The 26,221-nt window shown below is 36.0% G+C and overlaps 1 protein-coding gene across 13 annotated transcripts in view; it reads left to right on the top strand.

Moving 5' to 3' along the window:
• The window catches only part of PRPF4B (pre-mRNA processing factor 4B), a 36,529-nt gene extending 10,593 nt beyond the window's left edge, over positions 1–25,936 (top strand). Inside the window, exons 3-17 of one of the 13 annotated variants that reach the window (XR_443632.3) lie at positions 597–773; positions 4,100–4,255; positions 5,656–5,737; positions 7,290–7,500; positions 10,805–10,878; positions 12,223–12,313; positions 12,966–13,113; positions 14,406–14,543; positions 15,149–15,302; positions 17,929–18,043; positions 18,644–18,795; positions 20,139–20,225; positions 21,281–22,022; positions 22,532–22,577; positions 23,092–25,936. Coding sequence is in view for 2 of the 13 variants with exons in the window: in XM_007073144.3 (XP_007073206.1) it covers positions 597–773; positions 4,100–4,255; positions 5,656–5,737; positions 7,290–7,500; positions 10,805–10,878; positions 12,223–12,313; positions 12,966–13,113; positions 14,406–14,543; positions 15,149–15,302; positions 17,929–18,043; positions 18,644–18,795; positions 20,139–20,225; positions 21,281–21,484 (1,789 nt within the window). In the remaining 11 variants the exon portion in view is untranslated. Of the gene's footprint in view, positions 1–596; positions 774–4,099; positions 4,256–5,655; positions 5,738–7,289; positions 7,501–10,804; positions 10,879–12,222; positions 12,314–12,965; positions 13,114–14,405; positions 14,544–15,148; positions 15,303–17,100; positions 17,678–17,928; positions 18,044–18,643; positions 18,796–20,138; positions 20,226–21,280 lie in introns of those variants that run through there. The other 12 variants (XR_001509591.2, XR_001509587.2, XR_001509589.2 and 9 more) reach the window with 12 other exon arrangements.
• Positions 25,937–26,221: the final 285 nt, after the last annotated feature.

The raw sequence follows: 26,221 nt of genomic DNA, 5'->3' as shown, positions 1-26,221 counted from the left end.
AGGTTCTTTGTAGAATAGATTCATAGAAATGGAATTGCAAAGTCTAAGGTAATGTACATTTGCATTTTAGAAAGTTACTGCCAAATGTCTTTCCGGGAAAGTTACACCAATATGTGTTTCCATGACTAGATAGGCTGTCCTTTTCTCTAAATCCTTACTTATATTTCCTCTGTTTAAAGGTTAACATTGATTGTAAGATGCTATTATATGTAATATATTAAAAAGAAGACTCTATATTGGGAGAATGTCAAAATTTAGAAACAGTCTTCAAACTAAGGAAGTGGAATACTGTTACTCACTTAGGCAAGTTTTATTTGAGTTGTGTATCTGGAATTAGAATCAGTGACTTTAATAATGTGAATAGCCATCATAATTCTTCAGATTGTGAGATGACAGGAAGTATACCATTTTTACTGTGTGCCTATCACAACACCAAAATGTCATTGTGATTTTCTGGATTTAAGTTTTAAAAAACCTGTTAATATTTGTTTACTGTCTTCATGTTTAGTACACCCTTTCTTAAGATGTTCTTTATGTGCAAAACAAATTCATTAATTAGATGTGTTTTTCTATAACTTGGATTTGGTCCCCTTAAGAACACGACCTCGAGATGATATCCTCAGTAGACGTGAAAGATCAAAAGATGCCAGCCCCATCAATAGGTGGTCTCCAACCCGAAGAAGAGCAAGTAGATCTCCCATTAGAAGGCGGTCTCGTTCCCCACTCAGACGAAGTAGGTCACCCAGGAGAAGAAGCAGGTCTCCTCGGAGAAGGTAAAATAATGTTACATATGTTGTCCTTTTGATTCATTAAACTGTATGCTTCTGAAGCCTCATATTAGCTCAGTTGGTAGGTTTTCTTAGAGACCGTTTTTCTCTGAAAAATTGTAGCTGTGATCCCATATAGTTTCCTTTTTCCCAACATGTGATATTTCACATACACTGATTTTTCTTTAATATAGCTTTTTTTCAAATTTAAGTAAATCAGTGTTCATTAAAAACTCATTCTTTTAAAAGGGAAGAATTTTTTTCCCCTACTCAAGATAAATACTACATGAGCTGTGCTTACTGCTTTTTTGTTTTGTTTTGTTTTTTTTGAACAGGATAGATCATAAGGTAAAAAAAAGCCGAGTTTCTGGTCATACAATTTCATTTCTCTGTTTTTCTATTAACTTGTATTTGGTCCCCTTAGAATGTGACTTCAAGATGATAACCTCAGTAGATGTGAAAGACAATCTCAGCAAACACTTATTTAATTCACTGTAGTAGAAACCATTTTATGTGATGCACATGTAGTGAGTTGGTTAATCAAAATGTTGGTTTATAAAGCACAAATCATTTTTAAAATATATGCATTAAATATTTTAACTCAAACATAAGTAGACTTCCATTTGCCAATTTTTAATGTTTTTAAAAGATAGCATACCAAAGGCTTATATTGCAATCAGTGGATAGATCTTTACATTATCTGAGTATTTTTGTATACTAGATTCCTTGAAGTAGAAGTGCTTTGCCCAAGGTTGTGTATGTTAAAATTTTTAGAAATTATTATCATATTATCTATTGATTTCTTATTCTGGACAATTACTGTTTTTTAATCCCCCCCCCACACACACACTTTTCTACCCAATTGTACCATATTTCCCTGTGCTTCCAGTTATAATCATTATGATCATGTGCATATTGCTCATTGCTGAGCAGACGGGAGAAGGGGCAAGAAAAGACCTTCCTTCTAATGCTTCTAGCCTTTGAGCTCCAAACTGATGAATAGGCCTGCTTAAACAGTTATTGTAGGAATTGTTTTCCCTTTTCTGTCATCTTGGCAGTCTCTCTTATTTTGTGATTCTCTTTCCTGTATCCAGCATCTTCATATTTTATTTCCTTGCTTTGTTAATGCCTTTACAATAGTTTCCTGCGAAAAGTACATGAAAAGGACATTTTGGGGGACCTTTGTCTCTTTAAAAAAAGAAAAGGCTTTTGTCTTCACTGCTGATTTGTTAAGGAATAGAATTCCAAGTTGAAATCATTTTTTCCCTTAAGAATTTTGAAATTGTTATTCCACTAACTTCTAGTTTCCAGTAGTTTTCTGGTCACTAAATAGACCCTTTATTTACTTACTTAAGTTTACTTTTTGAGAGAAAGTGCAAGGACAAAGAAAGGTTCTACGCTGTATGGAACCTGACTGGGGGCTCTAACCAAACAGATCATGACTTGAGCTGAAGTCTGACGCTTAACCCACCATTGAGCCACCCAGGTGCTCCCTAAATAGGCTTTAAAGCAGGAAGATTATGGCTACCTATTCTGGGAAATTTTCTTTGTTTGCTTTTTTGCCCATTGTTTTCTTCATTCCTGCATTGGATCTTCTGTATTGTTCCACTCATTCCCCCTCTATGCACACTCATCTTTTATGTTTGTCCTTTTGTTCTGCTTTTAGTGTAAATTTTCTTGTTGTGCCTTCTTACCTTTCTATATTTTTTCCTGTGCTCATATATATTTATTTTTATTTCCAAGATTTGTTGGCTGTTTAATTTTTTTCTGCCATTTTAACTTGTTTTATAGAAATAGCATCTCCTACATCAAAGATTATAATGAGTTTGCTTTGTGGAGTTTTGTTCTTAATGATTTTCTTTTCTTATACTTTCTTTCTTCCCAGAATCCTTTTGCTGCTCATTTACCTTTATCATTTGAGGACTTTATTCAAACAGCTGGATCCTATTCTCATTTAAAACTTAGCCACTGAGAAAGCTGAATGGAAACTTTCGTCCATTCTGAGAATGTAGAATTTGTGGCTTCATTGTGATCTCTTTAGCATATCCTTGACTATAGCTCTTTTGGGTTAGCAGTTTCCCAGAATCCTCTCGTCTGCTGGAGAATGTAGACATAGCTGCCAGTAGAGTTCTGGTTCTTCATAATGTAGACTTCCCCTAATCCTTCCATTTTCAGTACTGTGCCTCCCTGCTACCTTGGGTCAGTTTTGATAACAACCTCACCTCTATAAAATTTAAGTATTTTGCCAGAATGTTGAAGGGGAATGGTTGGCATTTTCTGCTGAGTCAGGAAGGAGGCAGAATATACAGAAGCCAGCTATTCCTAAAGGCTTTCAACCAGTTTTTATTTAGCTTTTACCTACAGGATATGGTGTTTCCAATGCTTGAGGCTTTCTTTCTGGAGTTCTGTGGCATGGATTTACTTGTTTCTTATCTATCTTGTCTGTTCCTGTCAGACTTATGTTTAGATTTGATCTGTTACTACTCTTTTTGTCCAGTGTGCACATCAAGATTTTGTTGACATCTCTGTTGTCCTAATAGCTCTTCACATTCTTTAGTTGTTCCCTTCATGTCATTTTTAGTAAGATTTCTTAAGAAATATGACATAAGCCTGGTAGTCAGATGTGACATTAACAGGCAGTTTGCCAATTCTCTGTAGACTTAGCAGCCTTTTCTGTTTGGAATTCTACAGCATCTTTCCAACATAAACTTTACCTTTAATGCTTGAACCACAGTATCAGTTTTTGTTTAACATGAGGCAAGACCTTCAGGCACTTATAAAGCTGTCTGAGGGCCCTGTTAATTAGACTTAGAATTTTTGTCATGTTTGTATTTTCTGTGCCTTATTAATGGTGATATTTTTTTAATCTCATTTATTGAAACATATTTACATAAAGTAAATAAATTCACCCTTGTTGGTGTAAAGTTATGTGAGTTTTGACAAACGCATAGTCACATAATCACCATAATCAAGAATATTTCCATCACCCCCAAAGTTCTTTTTGTGTCCTTTTGCAGTCCAATAAGAACAGTAACTGAGTTTTAGTTGTCTTCAGTTACGCTGATTACCCCAATCTTGTGTGTTATTTCACTTTAAATTTTTAATTAACCCCTTTTTAAAAGATTTTATTTTTAGAACAGTTGTAGGTTCACAGCAAAATTGAGCTTTTGAAAAGTACAGAAAGTTCCTGTATACTCCTGCCAACACACCCACAGCTTTCCCACCTTTAATTGACCTTTAAAGTGTGTGTGTGTGTGTGTGTGTGTGTGTGTGTGTGTGTGTGTATGTGTATTTATTTATTTATTTATTTTCCCCCTAACCCAACCAAATAGGGACAGAGGTCGAAGGAGCAGGTCACGCTTGAGAAGGCGGTCTCGATCACGGGGTGGTCGTAGACGTAGGAGCAGAAGCAAAGTAAAAGAAGATAAATTTAAAGGAAGTCTTTCTGAAGGAATGAAAGTTGAACAAGAATCTTCATCTGATGATAAGTAAGAATGGAATTTCCCATAATTTCCTTTTTTCAATTTAGACAAGTACTATTTGACCTGGAAGTCTTTACTTTTCCACCTGGATATAGCAAGCAAATCCATTCATTAGGTCCTGAATTGAAAAGTTAATCTTTTGTGTATATTTTATAGGTTATGTGGCAGAGGTCATGGTTTTCTGAATTTAGAGGCTTCAGTTTTCGCTGGAATGAACATTGGGCTATCAATTTATCATGAGCCTTCCCTTCATTTTTATTAGAGACAACAGATATATTAGATAGTTCTACTACCAATCTTGATTACCAGTTTTGCAGTGGTGTGTGTGTGCGGGTGTATACTAATATTTAAACTTTTCACTTTGTGTAAAATGATACCTACTTTGCAGTTGAGGCTATCTGGTGGTAGATATGCCTGTTACCATGTGGAAAATGCAAAAACATTTCATTGTCTAACAGAGAATTTTTTTTTTTTAATGCGAATTTAGTTGTGTAGATGGAACATCTCAAAAAATGAGACTAATCTAGAGCAATAGTTCTTAGCTGGGGGTAATCTGCTTCTCCGGGGACATTTTGGCAATATCTAAAGGTATTTTGATTGTCATCTTGTGGCTAGAGACCAGAGATACTGTTCAGTATCTGCCAGGGCATAGGACAATGCCCTCTTCCATAATGAAGAATTGTTAAAATGTCAGTAGTGCTGAGGTCAAGAAAGAGCTTAGGTGATATGAAAGTTAAATGAAGGTTAAGTGAACATCCTGATAACCTTGAGAATGCATTTTGCTTACTTGTTTGCAGTGAACATTCAGCAGATCATAGAAAAGCCTATACTGGGAGGGATTGCAAAGATTGTGGAGTTTTTTTGGGAGGAAATTGGGTACAGTCAGGGCAGTGTCTGGGGGTAGAGCCACATTCCCCTTCAGAGTGTATGTGGATATTTACGTGTGCATTTTTGATAGGGAAAAGATCCATAGCTTTCCAAGGATCTGCAGCTTTCTGTGACCCAGAAAAGGTATTAGTTTGCTTATGTGTCTCACCCTCTTGTTCTATAAAGATTAAAACAGGCTAGTAAATGAAATGACTTTAGCAATACCAAGGTCATGGAAGAGCCGGGAGTGACTTTTTTGAACTTAGGGATCTTTCATTTGTTCCCTAGTTTGGTGCCATGAAACAAGTGAGGAGAAAAATGAGACATAGAAGGTTAAATTACTTGCTTGGTTTCCAAACCAGGCAACTAAGAGAGTTTAGAAACAGAATAGAGTAGGATGGCTTAAGACTTTGGTGCAATTAGCTGATCACTTACGTTTTCCAGCTCTTACTTTTAATTTATGTAACAGTTACTATTTGTGAGTCTCTAAGGATTTTTGAAGTTAATTATGTGTATATATGTGTAAATTTTTTTTTAAGCCTTGAAGACTTTGATGTAGAGGAAGAAGATGAAGAAGCCCTAATAGAACAGAGAAGAATACAGAGGCAGGCAATTGTTCAGGTGTGTGATATTAGTGAAACTTTGAGCAGTCCTTCTGAAATAATTACTCTTTTAGTAAAAACAGTTTTTATTTATAAAGAAGTGATGGTAACAGCAATTGAGTAAACCTTTAAGAAGTGTATGTGTAAAATTATCTTTGTGAGATTTGAAAAGATAGTTTCTTAATAAAATTGAAATGGTTGCCTTGTTATAGAGAGGATTCTGACAAAAACCTTTTATAAGACATAAAATTTGAAATTTGCTTTTTTTAAAAAAAAAATTTAAAGTTTACATATTTGTTTTGAGAGAGAGAGCATGGGGGGGGTGGGGGGGGGGGAGCAGAGAGAGAGAGAATCACAACATAGGGCTCAAACTCAAAAACTGAGATCATGACCTGAGCCAAAATCAAGAGTCAGACGCTTAACCACCTGAGCCACCCAGGCGCCCTTCTTTTTTGTTTGTTTTTTAAGAAAACCCTCATAAGTGAGTATAGAATAAATTGGAAGAATTTCAGTTAGAAGGAAGAATTTCTCTATGTGGGGGCGGAGAACTATTTTAAGGTCTAAAAAAAATGGTAAATTTCTAATGCAAATGTGATTGTTTACATGGAACATCTCAAAAATAAGTTTGAGTCGTTTAGAGCTAGGTGATTAAGAAAGTGGGGTGGGGAAAGGGTGTTATACATAGGTCTTTATATGGTCATTTAATGATTTGGTTACCTGCCTTGGAAGATTGTCAGTTATGCCTCGGCCATCCTGACTTAAAGCCATGGCCACTAGATGCTTTGTGGACGGCAGTCCCTGTAAAGTGTAAAGTTTTCCCCTAATGGAAGGTGAGCAATGAAGTTGAGAATGCATTCTGGAAGAAGTAAAAAATGTTTAGGTGCTATAAGAACATCAGACAAAAGGAAAGGACAGTCATACTAGCTCACTTACACATATGTAGCAAATCATAAACCATGTACTGGTATGTCAGAGCAAAGGAAAGAACTTGAATCATCAGAAGATGTAGGGCAAAACTGGAATTCCAGAGAACCTTTTCTGGGGCACTGATGAAATTGTTGTTATTAAACTGATATCCCTAAAGACTTGGTTGAATCTTTTTTTGTTCTTGCCCAGGTCCACAATCCCTTATCTCCATCCCTTGGGGCCAGATGTGCTTCAGAACTCAGAACTATTTGAATTTTAGAAAGGTAATATGGTGCATCTATGTATATTATTTAGCCCCATCAGTGGGCTCTAGGAGCAGCACCCCATTATCAAACACAGTAGTATTTCTGCAGTGAGGCATATTCTGTTCACACTGGGGGAGATAAAAATAAGACTACAAATAGCATCACATCTGTTCATGTCAGGTTTTGTCACCTAATGAATGTGCACCGAACATAGAAAATCTCTTTCAGAGTTGTGTGGATTTTGGAATTCTATGTAAGGGATTGTGGATCTGATTCAGTGAAGGCATCAATACTCTTTAAAAAATTTTTAACATTATTTAACACTCTTTTCAGTGCAATACCTCTTTAGCAAATATGCATCAGATTTTATGAAAATAATATGTTGTATTGTTGTTACAGAAATATAAATATCTTGCTGAAGATAGCAATATGTCTGTGCCATCTGAACCCAGCAGCCCCCAGAGCAGTACCTGTACGCGGTCACCTTCTCCAGATGACATTCTAGAAAGGGTAGCTGCTGATGTTAAAGAGTATGAACGGGAAAATGTTGATACATTTGAGGCTTCAGTAAAAGCCAAGCATAATCTAATGACAGTTGAACAGAATAATGGTAAGTTAGATTTTTGTTTTGATCATGCTTTTCTCTGAATTTTTAGCTCTGTAAATAATGAAAGAGATTGTTTTGGAATGGGGAAAAGTGAAAGGGATTAGAAATGTTGCCCCTGTTAACCCCTGTTAAATCTTATGGTAATATAGTATTAAATGAGTCCCAGTGAATGTTCTTTATAAGTATTTTTTATTAGTTCACATAACCTAAAACAGTATACGGAATCCCACATTGTTCGTTACCTTCTGTTTGGGGCGCCTGGCTGGCTTAGTCAGGAGAGCATGCAACCCTTGATCTCGAGGTCATGTGTTCAAGCCCCATGTTGGGCACAGAGCTTACTTAAAATAAATACATACATACATACATATATTTAAAAAATGTCATTAGCTTCTGTTTTGCTTGCTAGAGTATTCTAAAGCAGATCCCAGCCATGATTTCATTTTGTCTATAAATATTTCATTTTGTATCTCTGCTAGATAAGAACTTTTTTTTAAAAAAACATTACTTAAAAAAATTGATCGCTTTTAAATATCTAATGTCTAATTACAGTTGGCTGGTTTGAATCAGAATCCACATAAGATGCCCATACCTCTCTCAATGTCTCAGAGTCTTTAATATTCTCATCCTTTCCTCCTCCCCCCTTTCCATTTACTTGTGAAGATACTGGGGCCATGTGTCCTATAAACTTTTCTTTGCACTCTGATTTTACCACATTCTTGGGCCATTTATCTTATTTCCTCTATCTTCAGTGTTTCTTGAACACTAACGTGTTGGAGACTTGAGCAGATTTAAGTTAACTGTTTTGGCAAGAATACTTCATAAGTAGTGGTGTGCACTTGCATTACATCAGGTGGCGTGTGGTGTGTGTTTGTCCTGTTTTTATTGACCTTGAGATTGTGTGTCCAGTATGAAGTTTACCTTCAGCTGTTCACCTAGCAGTTTCAGTAGCCATTGGTGATCATTACTTAGATCCATTCTTTCATGAGGGGCAGGGGTGGGGGGGTGTGGACACACTCCAAAGTGGTGATTCTTAAATTATAATTCCTTTTGAATTACTACCTGTAATTCCATAAAAGAAAAGGTTTCCATTCTTTGGTTACCGTGAAACATAGTTTGTACAGGAGAGTTGGGATAAATGCTTCATTATTTTCTTTTATTGACTAATTTTTAGCATAGATAGAGTTTGGTACATTAGCAACCTCCAGAGATAACCAGTGAAATTTTGGTAGTTTTTGTCATGTTTTCATGGTTTCGTATCATTATATACTTAAATTCTCTTTCCAACTGAGGTGGGGAAGAGCCTTTTTAAGTTGGTTTCTAATGTCTTTTTGACCTACACCCTACAGGATTGATTGGTAATATATACTTATTAATATTATTCTTTCTAGGACAGGGGTTGGCAAACTGTAAAAGGTCAGATAGAGAATATTTTAGGTTTTCATAATTTAGACTTTTTTTCTCTGTTCCAACTACTGAACTCGGCTGTTGTAGAGCAGAAGCAGCTGTGTTCCTCCCAAAAAAAACCTGTGTGGACACCAAAATTTAAATTTTCAATAATTTTCAAACGTCACAAAATATTCTCATGTTTTTCCCCAAAATCTTTGAAAACATAAAAATGGACCATATGAAAATAAGGGGCCAGATTTGCTTCACTGTGGTTTGCAAAATTAGTTTTACCACAGTGTGAGATTTCACAGGCTCACCTTATGGGTATCTTGTCCCAGAACAGAAACAGCTGTTGATCTAAGGAACGCTGGTGCCATATAATAGGAAATTCCATTCAGAGGTCACAGGGCACGTAGGGGTGCCCGTTATTCATGGGACTTTTCAGTGGACAAAGCTAGGACATACATACCTTTTTGGAAGGTGGGGGGTTCATACTAAAAAAGTGTCAATTCAAATTCGTACTTATATAAGGTTTTTATTAAGTTCTTTGATTTTATATTTCTATTTTAGTGAAAAACTTGACTCCTAATAACATTATTTGGGTTATTTTGAAGCTTTTATTTACATACTTATCAGTATGATCAATATTCTTTTTATCCTTGGGATACATTCCAAAGTGTAAAATCACTTGAAATACTTCTTTGTGTGGGTGTACCACTCATTTAATAGATTTAGGTTTATTTTTTTTCTTTTGCTTGTGATTTTTAGGAATTTTCTGTTTTATTATTAAAATGGTCCTTCATATGTGTGTGTATCTGTATCCTATGTATACAAGAACACACAAAGATATATACACTCCTCGATATGAAAAAAATCTTCATTCCTTTTTATAGCTGTGTACTATTCCAGTGTAATGAATGTGCCACAGTTTATTCATTGTCTTCTAATGGTAGATGTTTGGGTTGTCTCCAGTTGTTGAGTATTCATTGGACCATTAATTATAATGCGATTGTGCATTGTCATTTTTTTAATGTGTACCACTCTGTCTTTGAGATGATTTTGTAGAAGTGGAGTTGCTGGGTCTAAAGAGTATGGTTGTGCTGTGTTTCCAAATTTTATGCTGTAAGGCTTACACAGTTTTGCCTCTCCCAAGTAATGTCTGAGTTCTTGTTTATCAGGGCTTGTTTTTGTGGGGGTTCTTGTTGGTTTTTTGTTTTTTGTTTTTTTTTTTTTGAGAGAGAGAGCATGCGCATGAGTGAGGGGGGGTAACATTGGCGAGACAGATAATTCCAAGCAGGCTCCACACCAGCAGCGCAGAGCAAGACTCAAATGCTTGAAACTGTGAGATTGTGACCTGAGCTGAAATCAAGAGTCAATTGCTCAACTGACTGAGCTACCCAGCTGCCCCTAGAATGTATTTATTTTTTTTTTTTAAGTTTATTTTTGGGAGAGGGGAAAGTAGAAGCAGGGGAGGGGCAGAGAGAGAGTGAGACCAAGGATCTGAAGCCAGCTGACAGGTACCAATACAGAGCTAGAACTCACAAACCGCGAGGTCATAACCTGAACTGAAGTTGGAAGCTTAAGTGACTGTGCCACCCAGGCACTCCTAGAAATAGAATTTTTTGAAGAGGAACTTTGATTTTAATACATAATTATTATTTACCTATTAGCATATTAATTTAACTAACATTGGAGAAAGTACTGATAATTAGGTGTTTCAACTTTCTGAAATGAATCTTTTTAGTAAAGAATGGATGGCCTTATATATGTTAAGTGTTAAAGTAACTTTTGGATGGGTATTAATGAAAAACTAGTGCAAGAGGAAAGAAACTGAATTGTTAGTGATTTTACATTGATGACTGATTTGTGTTTTAATTTGTATCCCTTCATTTTTCAAATATTACTGTTCATTTCCATTTAGGTTCATCTCAGAAGAAGCTGTTGGCACCTGATATGTTTACCGAATCTGATGATATGTTTGCTGCCTATTTTGATGTAAGTAATTTTACTTATGTAACTTTAAATGAAATGTATAAGCGTTGTATATATAGAGAGAGAGAGTAATAGATAAAGCAAATATATGCTAACATTTGGACAGTCTGATTGAAGGTTATCTGGAAACTCTCTGTACTAATGTTGCAACATTTCTCGAAGTCTGAAATTAGGTCAATATTTTAAAAACAAGTATAGCAGAACAGTTTGGGAGGTTCAGAAAAGTTAAACACCAAATGACTTAAATGTGTAGTTATTTTTCTCAAGCAACATTTTCTTGGATTTAAAAGTGTGTGTGTGTGTGTGTGTGTGTGTGTGTGTGTGTGTGTGTGTGTGTAGGGCATAGTTAGCTGAGACAAGATGGTACCAATAATTTCCAAGCTGGTATTAGAGCAGAGTCCACTTTGAGCTTCGATATTATTGGTGATTGAAAAGTTAGGATTTGGGTCCTAATAAAGTCATTAAAGAGTTCTGACTGTTATTCTAAGGCAGGGGATTAAGAAATTTTGGCTTTTTAGCCATGTTTCCAGTTTTCTTTTCTTGAAAAAGTCTTAAAAACATACTCAAAAGTATGGGATTTTTTCATTATAAATTCAAGAGAATAGAAATAAGGAGGCTTTGGCAAGAAGAGGAAGTAGGGGGATAAACATAAAAAGGGGAAATTAAAAATGGAGTAGGATTAAGCAGTCTGTGTCCAGGACCCGGAAGACCTTGATCATGGGCTCATGTGTCTACGTCTGTATTTTAAACAGAAATACTAAATAATGCCAGGTTAAGGAATGATGAAATGATGATTGAGCCAGTGAAAGTATCAGTGCCCATCATTTGCTTGGGTGACAGGGGCCTTCTGGGTATCATGGAGAGTGGTTTGTAATATTCTTAATTTCCCAGACAAACTGTTAGTACAGCCAGTGACCTTTCATGCATATGTGGGAAGAGGAGCCAAGGGGTGGCAAGTGGACAAGGCAGTATAAGAAATGTGGAATTGGTAGAAGAGAGTGTTGGATACCTATTGTTAACTGAGTGCCCGTCTGTAATTTTTGTCCCCCTTTGTCTATTAATAGCTGTCAAAAACCAGACCTGGTTTTGAGTCTTTTTCATTTATAATGCCCTAGTCATATTCCTAAGATTTCTTGAAGATACTTTAACTTTTTTCCTGAGCGTTATTGTGGTATAAGAGACTTTGTTACTCATGTTTCCAGGTGATGGTAAGAGTTTACTTAATTTGGCATAAGATGTTTTTATTGAATTATAGCTTGTTTTGCCCATTTTTGTTTTAAAGGAAGTGGTTTAAATGTCTGCCTGATTAGTAGGTAAATGGCTCTCTTGTTGCCTCCTTCATTTCAGAGTGCTCGTCTTCGGGCTGCTGGTATTGGGAAAGATTTCAAAGAGAATCCCAACCTCAGGGATAACTGGACAGATGCAGAAGGCTATTACCGTAAGTTCACGGTTCTGATTAATTTTAGAGTTCATTGCAATATTTTATAGAATTCTTTTGCTTGATGCAGTCACACATTGGAGAACTCTGAGAGTCCCATCACAGTGCCAGCACTTACAAAGTATGGCACATTGGATAGCTGCATGAACCCATGTCGTAATCTAGTAAGCAGCCCACGAGCTTCATGAATAGACGTGAGGTAAAAACTTGATGTGCAACTTAAATCTATTCAAAGTTGTTTTCAGCCATGAGATAAGCCTCCAGGAGGAGGAGGGGGAACGTCACTTGCTCGTCTTGATCTGAAAACCAAGAAAAACAACATACAAGGAGCTTGGGATGCCAGTCATGCAGTATTTGTCCTGCAGGACTACAGTTGGAAACACTTCAGTGAGCACATTTCTTCCCTACTCAATGTTGAAATCCTCAGCAGTGGATAGGAAGTGGGCATGCAGCTTGAACCACATTATGAAAGAGTGACGAATGATGGAGGCTTGGCTTTGATTCTCCCTGGTGCCTAGGACACCAAACACACAGTAGAGATTTGACACACTTTTTTAAGTGACTGCACTGTTTCTTTTTATTATGTGTATCTCAGAGTTTTCTTAAGTATTTATTGTTTTCAAAATTCCCATTTCTTAATTTACTTTTCTAGGCGTGAACATAGGTGAAGTCCTAGATAAGCGTTACAATGTGTATGGCTACACTGGCCAGGGTGTATTCAGTAACGTTGTACGAGCCAGAGATAATGCAAGAGCAAACCAAGAAGTGGCTGTAAAAATCATCAGAAACAATGAGCTCATGTAAGTTCAGAAGACATATGTAATGAAACCTAAAAACACAGGTATTGACACATGAAGATTTTTAAAAAGTATAACAGTCTATAAAAGTATTGCAGTTCTAAAATGACAGAATGATGGTATTGAATCTGATGCCCTTTTTCTTTTATACAATAGAGGTAATTGCCATACCCATATGTTCTAATAAGCACAATCCATAACCACACACTGAGTTGATGTTAAAGTCAACTTGCCATTATTTTTATTTTTTAATTTACATCCAAGTTAGTTAGCATATAGTGCAATAATGATTTCAGGAGTAAAATCTAGTGATTTCATCCCCTACATACAACACCCAGTGCTATCCCAACAGGTGTCTGTCCTCCTTAATGCCCATCACCCATTTAGCCCCTCCCCCCACCCACAACCCTTCCAGCAACCCTCAGTTTGTTCTCTATATTTAGATCTAAGTTTTGTCCCCCTCCCTATTTTTACATTATTTTTTTTAACGTTTATTTATTTTTGAGACAGAGACAGAGCATGAATGGGGGAGGGTCAGAGAGAGGGAGACACAGAATCTGAAACAGGCTCCAGGCTCTGAGCTGTCCGCACAGAGCCCGACGCGGGGCTCGAACTCACAGACCGCGAGATCATGACCTGAGCTGAAGTCGGCCGCTTAACCGACTGAGCCACCCAGGCGCCCCATTATTTTTGCTTCCCTTTCCTTATGTTTTATCGGTTGTGTATTTTAAATTCTACATATGAGTGAAATCATGATATTTGTCTTTCTCTGGCTAATTTTGCTTAGCATAATGCACTCTCATTCCATCCATGTTGTTGCAGATGGCAAGATTTCATTCTTTTTGATTGTCGAGTAATAGTCCATTAAATTATAACTAGAATTTTAGAGGAAAACCAAATATTTAATACTTGGTAAGACATCCATTATTAGACTCTTACACCAGAACTTGTACAGGGTGGTTCTGTTTTTGTTAAAATAACATTTACATCAAGATGTTTTTGAGATAAAATATGTGCAAGATTGAATTCCTTCAAGAAATGTGGGTTTGTTTCTTAGTGTTTCTTTCTGTTAATTGTGGAAATTAACTACGTGAGAACAATATTTGGCTCAGTATAAATTATTGCATTAATGATATACAGACTTGTCAGTCCTCAATAGATTTATTAGTATTTAAAAAAAATTCCAAACTGCTTATCATCTGTAATACATCAGACTGGAACTAGTTAAATATTGTTTGATTTTTTTTTTAATCTGTATTGTGTTCAGTTTTGATTTTTTTTTTTTTACTTTTCAGGCAAAAAACTGGCTTAAAAGAACTAGAATTCTTGAAAAAACTTAATGATGCTGATCCTGATGACAAATTTCATTGTTTGCGACTCTTCAGACACTTTTATCACAAGCAGCATCTCTGTCTCGTATTTGAGCCTCTAAGGTAAGCTGTCAAATCTGTACATTACTAAACATTTAGATAAATGTGATGACAAATTTTCTGTGTGTTTTATTTTTCCAGTTAGCTCTGGGTTTGTCTTTTACTTTTGGTTAAGAACTAGTTTCTTGACAATAGTTAATGTATAAACAAGAATTGACTGCATACCGTGTGCCAAACTCTAATCTCCTGTAGCCATCAGCGCAACAGAGGTTCTCCGAAAGTTCAATACTTTTACACCATGATAAAAAGAAATGGAAATAGTGGAGTAGGAAAATACAATTTTGATTGTCAAAAGTATGGCTTTAGTTTTGGGCTTTCAGATGTGAACCATTCTGAAATCAATAGGAATTTTACCATTGTATGTCTTCCCTTCTATTTTTGAAAATTGAGTTTTACTGGAAAGTTGTGTTATATACACACAGATTCATGTGCTCTCATTTCAATGTAGAATAATTTATTAAACATCTGAGGAGGTTCTTGAACAGGTACTTTCATTATAATCCAGATTGCAGATTTGATTTTACTTTATGCTTGGACATGATTTTGCCTTTTTTATTTCCATTTTGCATTTTAACCCCTAATTTTGTGTTGCTTTTCTCTCCTAAAAGTATGAATTTACGAGAGGTGTTAAAAAAATATGGTAAAGATGTTGGTCTTCATATTAAAGCCGTGAGGTCCTATAGTCAGCAGCTGTTCTTGGCATTAAAACTCCTTAAAAGATGCAATATCCTACATGCAGATATCAAGCCAGACAATATCCTGGTAAGTCCATCAGTCAGGTTGCCTTGTACATCCGTATAGTTTCTTACCAATTATGTGATTACCACTGTATTATTCTAGAAACGATGTCTTAGAAGAACAACTCAGTATATTAATTACCCATTACAAAGGACTTAACCAGGGTTTACTTTTATGGAAGTTGGTCCATGAAATTTCATAGTAAAGTGTAAAGAAAGGAAATAGGCTATTGTCCCCAATTTTTTCCTTTTATTGATGGATTTAGAGTACACATAAATCTCAGGAGTGCTTTAATGGAGTAATGGTGGGTTTCTTCTGGTATCTAAAAAGAAAAAAATAAAAGATGCATATGTGTTGTTTGAAATTAGGAATGTTCACAACTCTTTGTTCTCTGTGGTCTGACAGGGTTAGAGACACTTAAGGAGAATTATCTCTTAAATCTACGGTTTGTCTATAGGTGCCCAGGAGGGGGTCCAAACACAGTAACTCAGTTGTGATTACATTGAAAGGTGTCCCTTTCAGTCTTTATCTCCTAAGGACTTCTGGTATAATATGCAGCTTTCACAGAGTACATGTTTTTGAAATTTAAAAGTAATATATCCTGATAGGGGAGTGATGAATGCACACATACCTCTTCCCTCCCTGGCCCCATTTCTTCACCCCTGTTCTGAGATGTTCAGAGTTGCGGGTATGTTCACAACTTGAGGAATTCCTAACTTGTCTGCTAGTAACATGTTCTACACTTTTAAAAGATTACGATCCCATTAAAGTCTAAGGATCCCTTGTCAGTAACTTAGCTGTTAGTTCAGATTCTTCTTTTACTTTTTTAATATCTTAAAATATTTTCTTCCAGACTAGCACATAAATAATGAGACATTCCATCTTAGCATGTTTTGTCTGACTTTACAATGTATTGCGTATCCAATATAATTTGGGGTTAGAAGAGCTGAGTAATTACAGTGAAATCAATGAATTGTAGACTTGCCTAGTCAACTTCATAGTTAGTTTTTACCTCAATTTTCTTTAAATTGTGAAATATAACATTCATATCAAAGAATGTGTAAGATCTATAAAACCTAAAGGTAACTATGCATTGAAAATCTGTTTAACCACCATAGAAGTTAAAGAATAAGACCTTTGCTCTTATTTTTAAAACTTCATTTTCTTTGAGTTAATGCTACTCTCATAAGGTTTTCACATGGACTTCAGACACTGAATGTTGTCTCTCCTTCCCAAGAAAGGAGGAAATAGACCTCAGAGATCACAGGGAGCTGCTTGTGAATGAAAATCCAAAACTTCTAGCCCAGGATTTCAACCATCAGTGTGGTAGGAGTACCACATTCCTTGTGAGAGGATAGAAATTGTGTAGCCAAACTGAAATGCACATAAGTGTGGCTCCCCTGCTATCATTTAAGGCATGTTAGCCAGCCCAAGAGTGGAACTCCTGTCAGTGGAACTGGTAGATTGTAATTTTAAAATTGTCCTGAGGTTTCTCTGGGTTTTAAACTGCTTCGTTAATTAAGTAGCTGAATGCAGTTTATACTTTTTAAAAAGCTTCACAAGTACTTTTCCATTTGAAGATCCCTATCTTCCTGAGACCCCAGATGAAGAGAATGGTTACGGATATGGCAGTTAAAAATAATCATTTCCATTATTAGCTTAATTCTGTGGATATCAACTGTAATGGGCCAATCTGTAACACTGACCAGACTTGGATATCCCAGTAGAAAGTGTTTATGTTAAAGTGTTATGTTTCTTTGGGGTGGGAACTATAGGCCAAGTTCAAGTCCCAACTCGGAATTTGTGTGTGTCTCTTTTGAAGGGGGGAAGGGACTCTGGAATATGAATTATCTTCACTTGTTAATCCTGAACATGCTTCTGACTCATGAGTGGCAGCAGCCATGGGAGCAGCTCCAGCCTTTCTCAGCAGATGTCACTGTTACTGTGTATGTTGAAGTATTTACAAAGGAAAAAAGAAACAAATGACTAATATAGAGTTCATATTTATCAAATATTGTGCCAAATATATTTAACATTTTCTTGACTAATACCTTTTTTATATTTAAGGGATTTAGTATTTTTTAGACTTGAAGTGATTGCTAAATTTGGGATGGTCTAGCAGCTTCCGGTGAAGAATGTTTTTACTCTGATTTTGTCCAGATTTAATCTGAATCGTCCTCTGCTTTCATTGCTATCATAATTTTCTGGCAACTGAAAGTTAACCTCAGTCAATTGAAAGTTAGAATCTAAATGTGATCCCTTCTTAATAAACGTGTTCATGTTCCTTTAAATTAGTAACTTGACTTTATTCAGGTATTCTGGGGATTTTTAGAAGATGCTTTGCTTCAATGAGATTTTTCTATTACCCCTCCCTTTTCAAAGTAGCATAGGTTAAAATTGTACTTGGTATTATTCCATATTTCCTCACTGAAAAAAGTTCTTTTAACTAATTATAATCAAATACTTGATAGCTCTTAATTTTCTATAATTAGGAAATTGAGTTCTAAGATGATTAGAAAAGGAATTTTTAAATGGGTAACTTTGTTTTCAGTATTGGAAATAACTTCTCAAAACCCATTGTTTTTTATCTGATTATTTGTCTTAATTCTTTCTGGCATGAATTAAACTTCCATGATAAAATGTTTTGCAGGTTAATGAATCAAAAACTATTTTAAAGCTCTGCGATTTTGGGTCGGCTTCACATGTTGCGGATAATGACATAACACCTTATCTTGTCAGTAGATTTTATCGTGCTCCTGAAATCAGTAAGTCTCTTCAGCTGTTCTTTGACCTGGGCCATCATATGCAGTGGAAACAGCATATTTAATGTCTAAGTACTGTTTTCCATCGCACTTCAGCAGCTGCTCGAGGTCATTCATGAGGAAGGGAACCGTAGCAAGTTCATCCTCCTCAGGTGGAATGGTGGTAGTTGTGACAGGAATCTTGATCATGTCTGGCAAGAGTAGCAAAACAGTTCTGGAAAATCCTCGGCTTTAGAAGACTGCTCTTGATTACTCAAGGTCTGATTATCAAATTTATGGATTATATGGGACCTTTGTTTTTTTTCTCTTCCTGTTGCCTTGGTTGAGGCTGGTTAGCACCTCCACCAAAGGTGAAATGAAAAAAGAAATACACACTTTCTTCCACACCCCCCTTCAGTCCCTTCTGCATTTTGTCATTTTTTAAGGTTTTTAAGTTTAAGAGTCTACTAAGAATTAGTGGGGAAAAAACATAAAGCTAATGCCAAAGTGAGGTATTGAGATTGCAGTTATGGAGGCCGAGCTAAATTAATCCCTCATTAATGAAAATAAATTGTAGTTGATTGTTTTTATCATCATGTATTAACACTCCCATTTTGTTTTCAGTTATAGGGAAAAGCTATGACTATGGTATAGACATGTGGTCTGTGGGTTGTACCTTATATGAACTCTACACCGGAAAAATTTTGTTTCCTGGCAAAACCAATAACCATATGTTGAAGCTTGCCATGGATCTCAAAGGAAAGATGCCCAATAAGGTAGGACATTAGTGTGAGCTGCTTTTTGTTTTTTGAGGTCTTAGCAGTAGTTTATTGTAGACCAGTAGATTGCTGACACTTAGTCCTCAGTAGTGTCTATAAAACAATTTCAGAAAGGCAGGTATATGGCTACTGTGATTCCTTAGTTCTTTTTCATTTCTGCTGTTTAAGTTAGTGGTTCTAATCAACCAAGAGCTGTCAAGATAAGAGAAGTCCATTTTCCTCTTCCCTCTAATGTCTCTCTTTGCTTTTCTTTATTCTTTTAAGCAGGAGGGTAGGGGCCTAGAGTTTGGAGTAGAATTGGAATTGAGGAAGAGAGATTGATGAGCATAAATTTGTTCAGCACCATACATGTGTATATATATGACTGTTTCATATCTTTGTTCTTCCCTTGTTTGTTTATTGTCCTTTAATGATGGGCAGAGAAGCAGCCTTGGGAGCACACCGTATATTGATAACAGCACCAAACATGCTTGAGAGGTGGAATGAAAAAAGATGCAGGTCAGGTTAGTTCAGATGTGAAGAAGGGCTCAGTTGTCAGAATGATGGGGGACTACTGGAAAAGGAACTTGATGGCCTTCAGTTTATTCAGATTAGAAGTTCTTTGGGAAAGGAAGTTACAAAGAAAACTCCCTTGAACTTGACATCTTTATAACCTAAAATTCACCCTTAATGCTTCAGCTACAACAATTATTTCAGAAATGAAGCAGAAACTTGAGGCATTTATAAACCTGAGGGCCATATGTTAGACTTTGATGATTTCAGTTTATTTGCTAAATTTCTGAGAGATTACAGATTTTTCCACGTATGGGTCAGAAGCCATTGTATTTTTCAGGTACTGTCCAAATTCTATTATGTTGGGCTTGGTTAGAAGAAGTTACACAAAAATTAGCCATGTTGGTATTTATTTTAATGAGGTCTCACCTATATCCTCTTTGGACCATTGGAACATAATTTGTGAAATTTCATTGGGTTTCTTAAACTGCCAAGAGAAAAGGGTCCAAATGTGTGATACTTTTACTTTCTAAGCATAAATTATTTTGTCTTTGTTTGATCCTCAATTTTGAATAATGAAAGCACAATGTGATATTATAATTGGTTTAAGTCACTGCCTGGGAAAATTGAATTTCATGATATTAAGTAGTTTCAGGCACAGCATTTCTATTTGCTCTTTCAAAGGGGTTAAACTCTCCAGAGCAAGGACTCTAAGATTCCTAAACAAGGAGACAAACCTAGAGAGACTAAATTAATATTATTTGTGACTTGTTTCGTATTAAATTGTTAGTAGGCCAGACTGTTTCATAATAGTTCAAAACCCAAGTTTTGTTTTGCTTTATTGCCAGATGATTCGGAAAGGTGTATTCAAAGACCAGCATTTTGATCAAAACCTCAACTTCATGTATATAGAAGTTGATAAAGTAACAGAGAGGGTAAGTCTCTTTTAGCTGTGCTACATTAAATGATTTTCTTACTGTGAACAAACAATGCTGGGTGGTACTAGGAGCAATGAATATTTAAAACACTAAAAATAATTCCTTTTGCTGTTGGCCAATTCCTGAATAAAACACAATCAGGTTATGAAAAAGATGAAGGAATTTAAAAATGTTTAGTATAATGAGTCTATTTTTATTATAGGTCATATTTAAATGGCCCTCTTCCTCTGTTCTTTGGATTCTGGCCTCCCATCCAGCTTTTGTGCTGCTTGCCAGAGTGATCTTTTTGAAAACAAATCTGATCATGTTATTCTCCCTGCTTAAAAACCCTTCTTTGGGTTCCTCTCTGATGAACTCTGCCATCTTCAGCAGTTCCCACCCCCTAGCAGTACTCTGTAAACCCCACCATGCCACACTTGGCAGTTAGCCAAAGGGCCTGCTGTGTCACACCTCTGTGCCTTTGTTCACAGACTGTCCTGACCTTATCTGCCTCCTGTACTTCCTCATCCCCTAAAAATAATTTGTCCAACTTCAGGCCTCAAGGGAAATACACATTCTACATGAGCCCTTCTAAAACCTCCAGGTTAAAGTAAGGACTTCTTTGTTTTTGTTTGCCCCATTATATCGGCTGTTCCTAACTTCATCGGAGCACTTAACCACAAACACTTTTTGGTATGGACTTGCTTCCGTGTCTGTTTGTTACCACTTCAGGATAGGGAAAGTACAGTTCAAACTCAAGTGTTTACTGTTAATTATTATTAAACTGTTTTAGGGTTTTCACAGACTTCTTTCTTTTGACATTTTCTCTCTTTTTACAAAATTAAATTACAGTGTTTTTTAAAAACTGTCATTGCTAACTTGGGGCTGATTTTTTTTTCCCCATTGAAGTTTTTTGGTTGCTTCTTAAAAAGATGTAGACTAGAGGAAGCTGTGTCAAAGTTTTCAATGAGTAGATGATAATCTATGTTAGAAGTCTTGATGAAGCAGTCTGATTTAAGTTACATATGCTTAGTAACTCATTTAGACATACACATTTTAAAAATTATTTTTAGGAGAAGGTTACTGTCATGAGCACCATTAATCCAACCAAGGACCTGTTGGCTGACTTGATTGGGTGCCAGCGACTTCCTGAAGACCAACGTAAAAAAGTACACCAGCTAAAGGACTTGTTGGACCAGATCCTGATGTTGGACCCAGCTAAACGAATTAGCATCAATCAGGCCCTACAGCATGCCTTCATCCAGGAAAAAATTTAAACGAGATGAAGAAGCTCCAAGGGTTTGAGTAATTAAATACAAAGACTGAAGAAATTTCACAGCAGTTTATTAATGTATATAAACTTATAAATATTTCTCCAGCAAATTTGAGGAAGCATGATATATTTGAATTAACACCAAGGGTGATATTTCTTTTAGAAATGTTAGTTAATCTGTTTTGTGTCTTATGTGAAATTTCACTGTAGAACTGTTTTAATTGCCAAGACTGCACAGAATTACAGTGCAAATGTATATGGTTGCAGTTCACATAAAAGACAAAAGCATCTGTTATAAAAGGAGTAGTAATGTTGGGTGGTTGATTTATTTTTAGCAAACTTGGCTTCATATTGGTCTTCAGATAAAATGGCCAGCATAAATGCTGTTTATATTCACATTTTCCTAGGTGTGTGTGTGCAGGCCACAGCGGTATGCCCTTGGCGTAGTCAGTGCCGAAGGGGGTCTGTTCCTTCTTGAGCCTGCCTGCAGGGACGGCCTCCTCTTTTAAAGCAGGTTGTGTACAACATTCAGTACACTGAAGGTAAGCTAAACCATCAACATCACTGGCGTTTTAAGACGTTATTTTATTGGAACAGTTGACAAATGAGGGATATTAGCTTTGTGGCGGAATTCCCTGCATGTGTGCTAACTGATCTCGTTTTCTTTTTTGGCATCGCGACTGTGGCATAGTTACAATTTCTGTTCTGTTCATCACATTTAAAATTGGAAGAGTGTGCGCTTGATGGATAGAGCGCCTTCAGTGTACTGTTTCTTATTAACTTTAATTTTTTTAAATCAACTTGCTATAGACTTTATATACATTTTGTTAAATACAGTTCGTAGTGACATAGAAACAATGCGTAGTTTTCATTTACTAATTACAAATGTTGAGGCCTAATTCTGAGAGTCCTCATATTTAAAAGTTAGACAACATAATGAAATTTTTAACTATTTGTATGTCATTTTGAAAGTGTACTGCTTTATGGTAAAAGTGTTTTTTCATTTGTTCATTGTTTTCATTATTTGTGATCATGTTGTCTTTCAATACAGGCATAAACCTTCCACTCTTGAACAAAGCAGCTGCTTTTTAAAAGCGGTAATTGCTTCTTTACCTTTTATTTCTTTTGTAAATGAAGCTTTTCTTTAAGAATGTGACTTTAAAGTGTTGTCTATTGCATAAAACAGTTGACACTCACTTATTGTAAAGTGAAGATTGTTCTACTGCATGTGAAGTGGACCATGCAGATTTCTGTATGTTCTCAGTATGCATCACTAGATAATAAAGTCTTTTGTGAACAAGGCATTTGTAGCCATTTTTAAAAGTTTTTGTCTTCAGTGCTGGTAAGTCAGGTAAACCATAACTAGTTAAAAGCAACCTTTCATTTCTTCCTTTAAGTCTTTAAAAGAATTATTTGTTAAAGATGTAAAGCCTAGCCACAAGTTTATCATTTTATTAATAATCAGGATCCTAATTATTTCATCAAAAGAATCCTGCAAATATTGTCAGCTTTCAGTGTAGTGAGATAATTCCTGTAGGTTATGGGGTATAATTCAGGATTTAACTAATGTTTCTGCTATTTTCTCACTTTTCCTTCTGATGGTGCGGAAAGAGAAAAAAGGAAAACGGGGCACAGGCCATTCAACGCCTTCTCCAAGGGGTCTGATTTGCTGAGACACCAGCTTCACCTTCTTAACAAGGTTATTTCTGACAGCATGTGTAGATAAACATTTAGCCACAATTTAAGACAAAATCATGTAAATCAGCTTGGTTTTGCAACACAAAGGAATTCGTATTTTTAAACATGGTAGGGGAGCTTTTTCAGAAATGCATATGAATCTTTTCTGTTTGGGTGGTAAAATTAATGCTTGTCTTCCTGAGCAATGTGGAAAATAATCAGATTTTTGGGGTTTAAATAATATTTTTAAATTGTAAATGGGATTTTTTTATTCACCCAGGCACCTAATTACAACAAGATGCACATTTTGGTGCATTCAAGAATGGAAAATCAGAATAGCAGCATTCTTCTGGTGGGTTTTGCTCCATTTAAAGACATGAAATGAACTACAGCCAGGAAGGTGATAGATGATATAATAAGCCAACTTTGAATCTACACCCCGTCTCTTCATGGTTTAGACTTTACTAAAGTAAATACAAGCTGGTTTCCATCTTCAGGTAGAGGGAAGCCTTTTACAAAAGGCTTCACAGGTGCAGCTTTTCTACCTTAACAAAATGGGTAGTGATTTTCCCACCATGATTTACTTTATTTTGGTGATCATATGCTGCATATTCGAGTCTTTTGTAGTTATTTTCACTCAAAATAGTTAACATTTTGATGCTTCTGGTGATTTTTCATGGCTTCGTTTTATATAATTATTTAAGTAAGTTAACTTCCACTAGAGACAGTTCATCTTATGCCTTCAAAACTATTACCTATTCTTTAAAAAACAAAGTTGCTTGTTACTTGTTCTTTGTGTTTTAGGTGCAGTTCAGTGGAAGATGATGACAGCCAGAAGACATGAGCTAAGGTTTCTGTCCTATAAAAGATTAAAACAAACAAACAAAAAAGAATCCTCCATTTAATTTTTGTCTAATTCTTTAGTTTTCAGCCTTATCATTTGGGTTTCGTTAATGTTTGGCACTTAGAGTAGTAGTGCTGTTGTGTTCATCTGTACATGCTTGTTTTATTGTGCTTCCTACCTCTCCCCTCTCTTCCCTCCCCTACAGTAAAAAACAGTGGTCATTGAGTGGTTGGTAGGAAAGACTCCTCAATGGCGAGATTCCACATTAAACACGTGGCCGTCAGAATTGGTCCCTAGGGGTTATTAGGAAACTAGAAACCACCAAAACCTTGTACATCAAAAAGCAGTCTTTAGCTTTAGGTATCTAATCTCCTTGGCAAATGCAAAAGAATAGCAAGTCGTGGAATTTGAAGAACACTATTATTCAACTCCCTTAATCCTCTTTCCTTTTAATCCAGCTTTCCTTTTAGTCCCTTTGTTTTCACAAGTGCACCAATCATGGTCTTAAAATAGACACAGTATTTAGAGTCACTGTCAGTTTTTCTTCTTAAGGGAAATGAGAGAAGTCAATCTTCCCAAATTTAGCATTCCTAGATTTGTCTATTTGAAAGGAACTCTGTAAACATTCTTTATATACATACACAGGATTTGATTAGAATTTGTAATTTTGCAGAGGCAGAAATTCAGAACTTGGTAAGACCTGTGTGTTTGATTATGGTCATTTAGTTGAATTACCTTTAACCTACATTCATATTTCACAGTAGCTGTATAGTTTTCAAATAAATTAATCTCTGGTAAAGCTTTTTGTTTTATTACACTTCACAGCAAAATAATACCGTGAATGTGTCGGACTTCAGGGTTCCTAAGTCTTAGGACACAACCCTCAAAAAGGTCCTACTTTCTGTAGTGAGAGGGTAGGTGAGATCCAGAAAGCACATACATTGGAGAGCCCATTCTAGGTGGACCTTATTCTCAAAGGTCTCAGAATTCAGGTTGGAATATCCAAGTTTTGAAGGAAGGGGGCATCTGGTCGTAAACTTTGAAGACCTTCCCAGCATTCACTTTCACCCTTAAGTCCTTATTAATAGCATCCTGTTTATTCAAACCCAGTGTATAACTCATTCCACTCTACCACTTCAAAATAGTTTTGTATTTGTAAAATACTGTAACTTTTTTTTTCCCCATTGTAATAACCACCTCTTTAAAACAAATACTCAGGGCATTTCTACAATACGAAAAACGTATGTTTTATGGTATGTGGTAGAGCAGAGAAATGTAATGTTCTCACATTTGTTTCATATTTGCATCCATCCTGCTTTGCTTTACCTGTACTTGATCATCATTTGGTTACTGGAGCTGGCTAGGTAGAAATAAAATCTCTGAAATGACACAGGAATCACATCTCTTCAAACTTAGGCCAGACAGTTAAGGAATGCCCTTTTTAAATGGTGGAGATAGGAAAGTAGACATTCAAATAAGTAATTTCCTTTCATGAGTTATGATATCATTAGAAATTGGGCTTCGTAAAGTGTTTCTTTCCTTGTAGCATACTAGTTCAAGCATATATTATGCAACACAAGTTTTATCATTCTCCTAGATGGGATGTCTTCCTTTTGGAAGTGTTCACTACAGATTCATTTGTGTTTTTTTACATGTCAATAATGTACACTAAATTGACTTAAAATGTTTTCCAGTTATTTGATAGATATCATCATGGCATCTTTAATTGTTTTCTTCTCCTTCTGTATGTAGGGTAAGGGACTGTTCTTCTGAAGAATCTTTCCATTTAGTGATCAAGATATGGAAGCTGGTCTCTGAAAATACTCAATGTGTATCCCAATTACTCATGGTATCATTTGAATTGTAACTTGCATTTTAAATAGAAACAATGTTTCCAATTATTGGGAAACTTTAATAAAATATGCCTCTTGTTACCAGGTTGTCTCCTGATTTTTTCCTTTGCTCCAGTTTGGTATTTTGTGTTTAGTTTTAAATTAAAACACCATTTCCTACCTAAAGTTTCTTAGATGCTATTTCACTGGTGTTCATAGATCTGCCTCGAAAGGTATTCTGTGCTCAAATCTGATTGACAACTGCCGGATTAAGTTAGAGTGGTATTTACAGGTTCTCAGAAGACATCTGATGTGCATCCCAGTGAGGGCAAAGGTATAGAGAGAAGTTTACCAAACCACTTGGCAGAATATGCCCTTTCACAGAACC

This window comes from Panthera tigris, chromosome B2, assembly GCF_018350195.1.
Source record: "Panthera tigris isolate Pti1 chromosome B2, P.tigris_Pti1_mat1.1, whole genome shotgun sequence".
NCBI classification, from domain to species: domain Eukaryota; kingdom Metazoa; phylum Chordata; class Mammalia; order Carnivora; family Felidae; genus Panthera; species Panthera tigris.
Note: the sequence above shows the minus strand (reverse complement) of the source record. Positions and strands in the feature narration are given on the sequence as shown.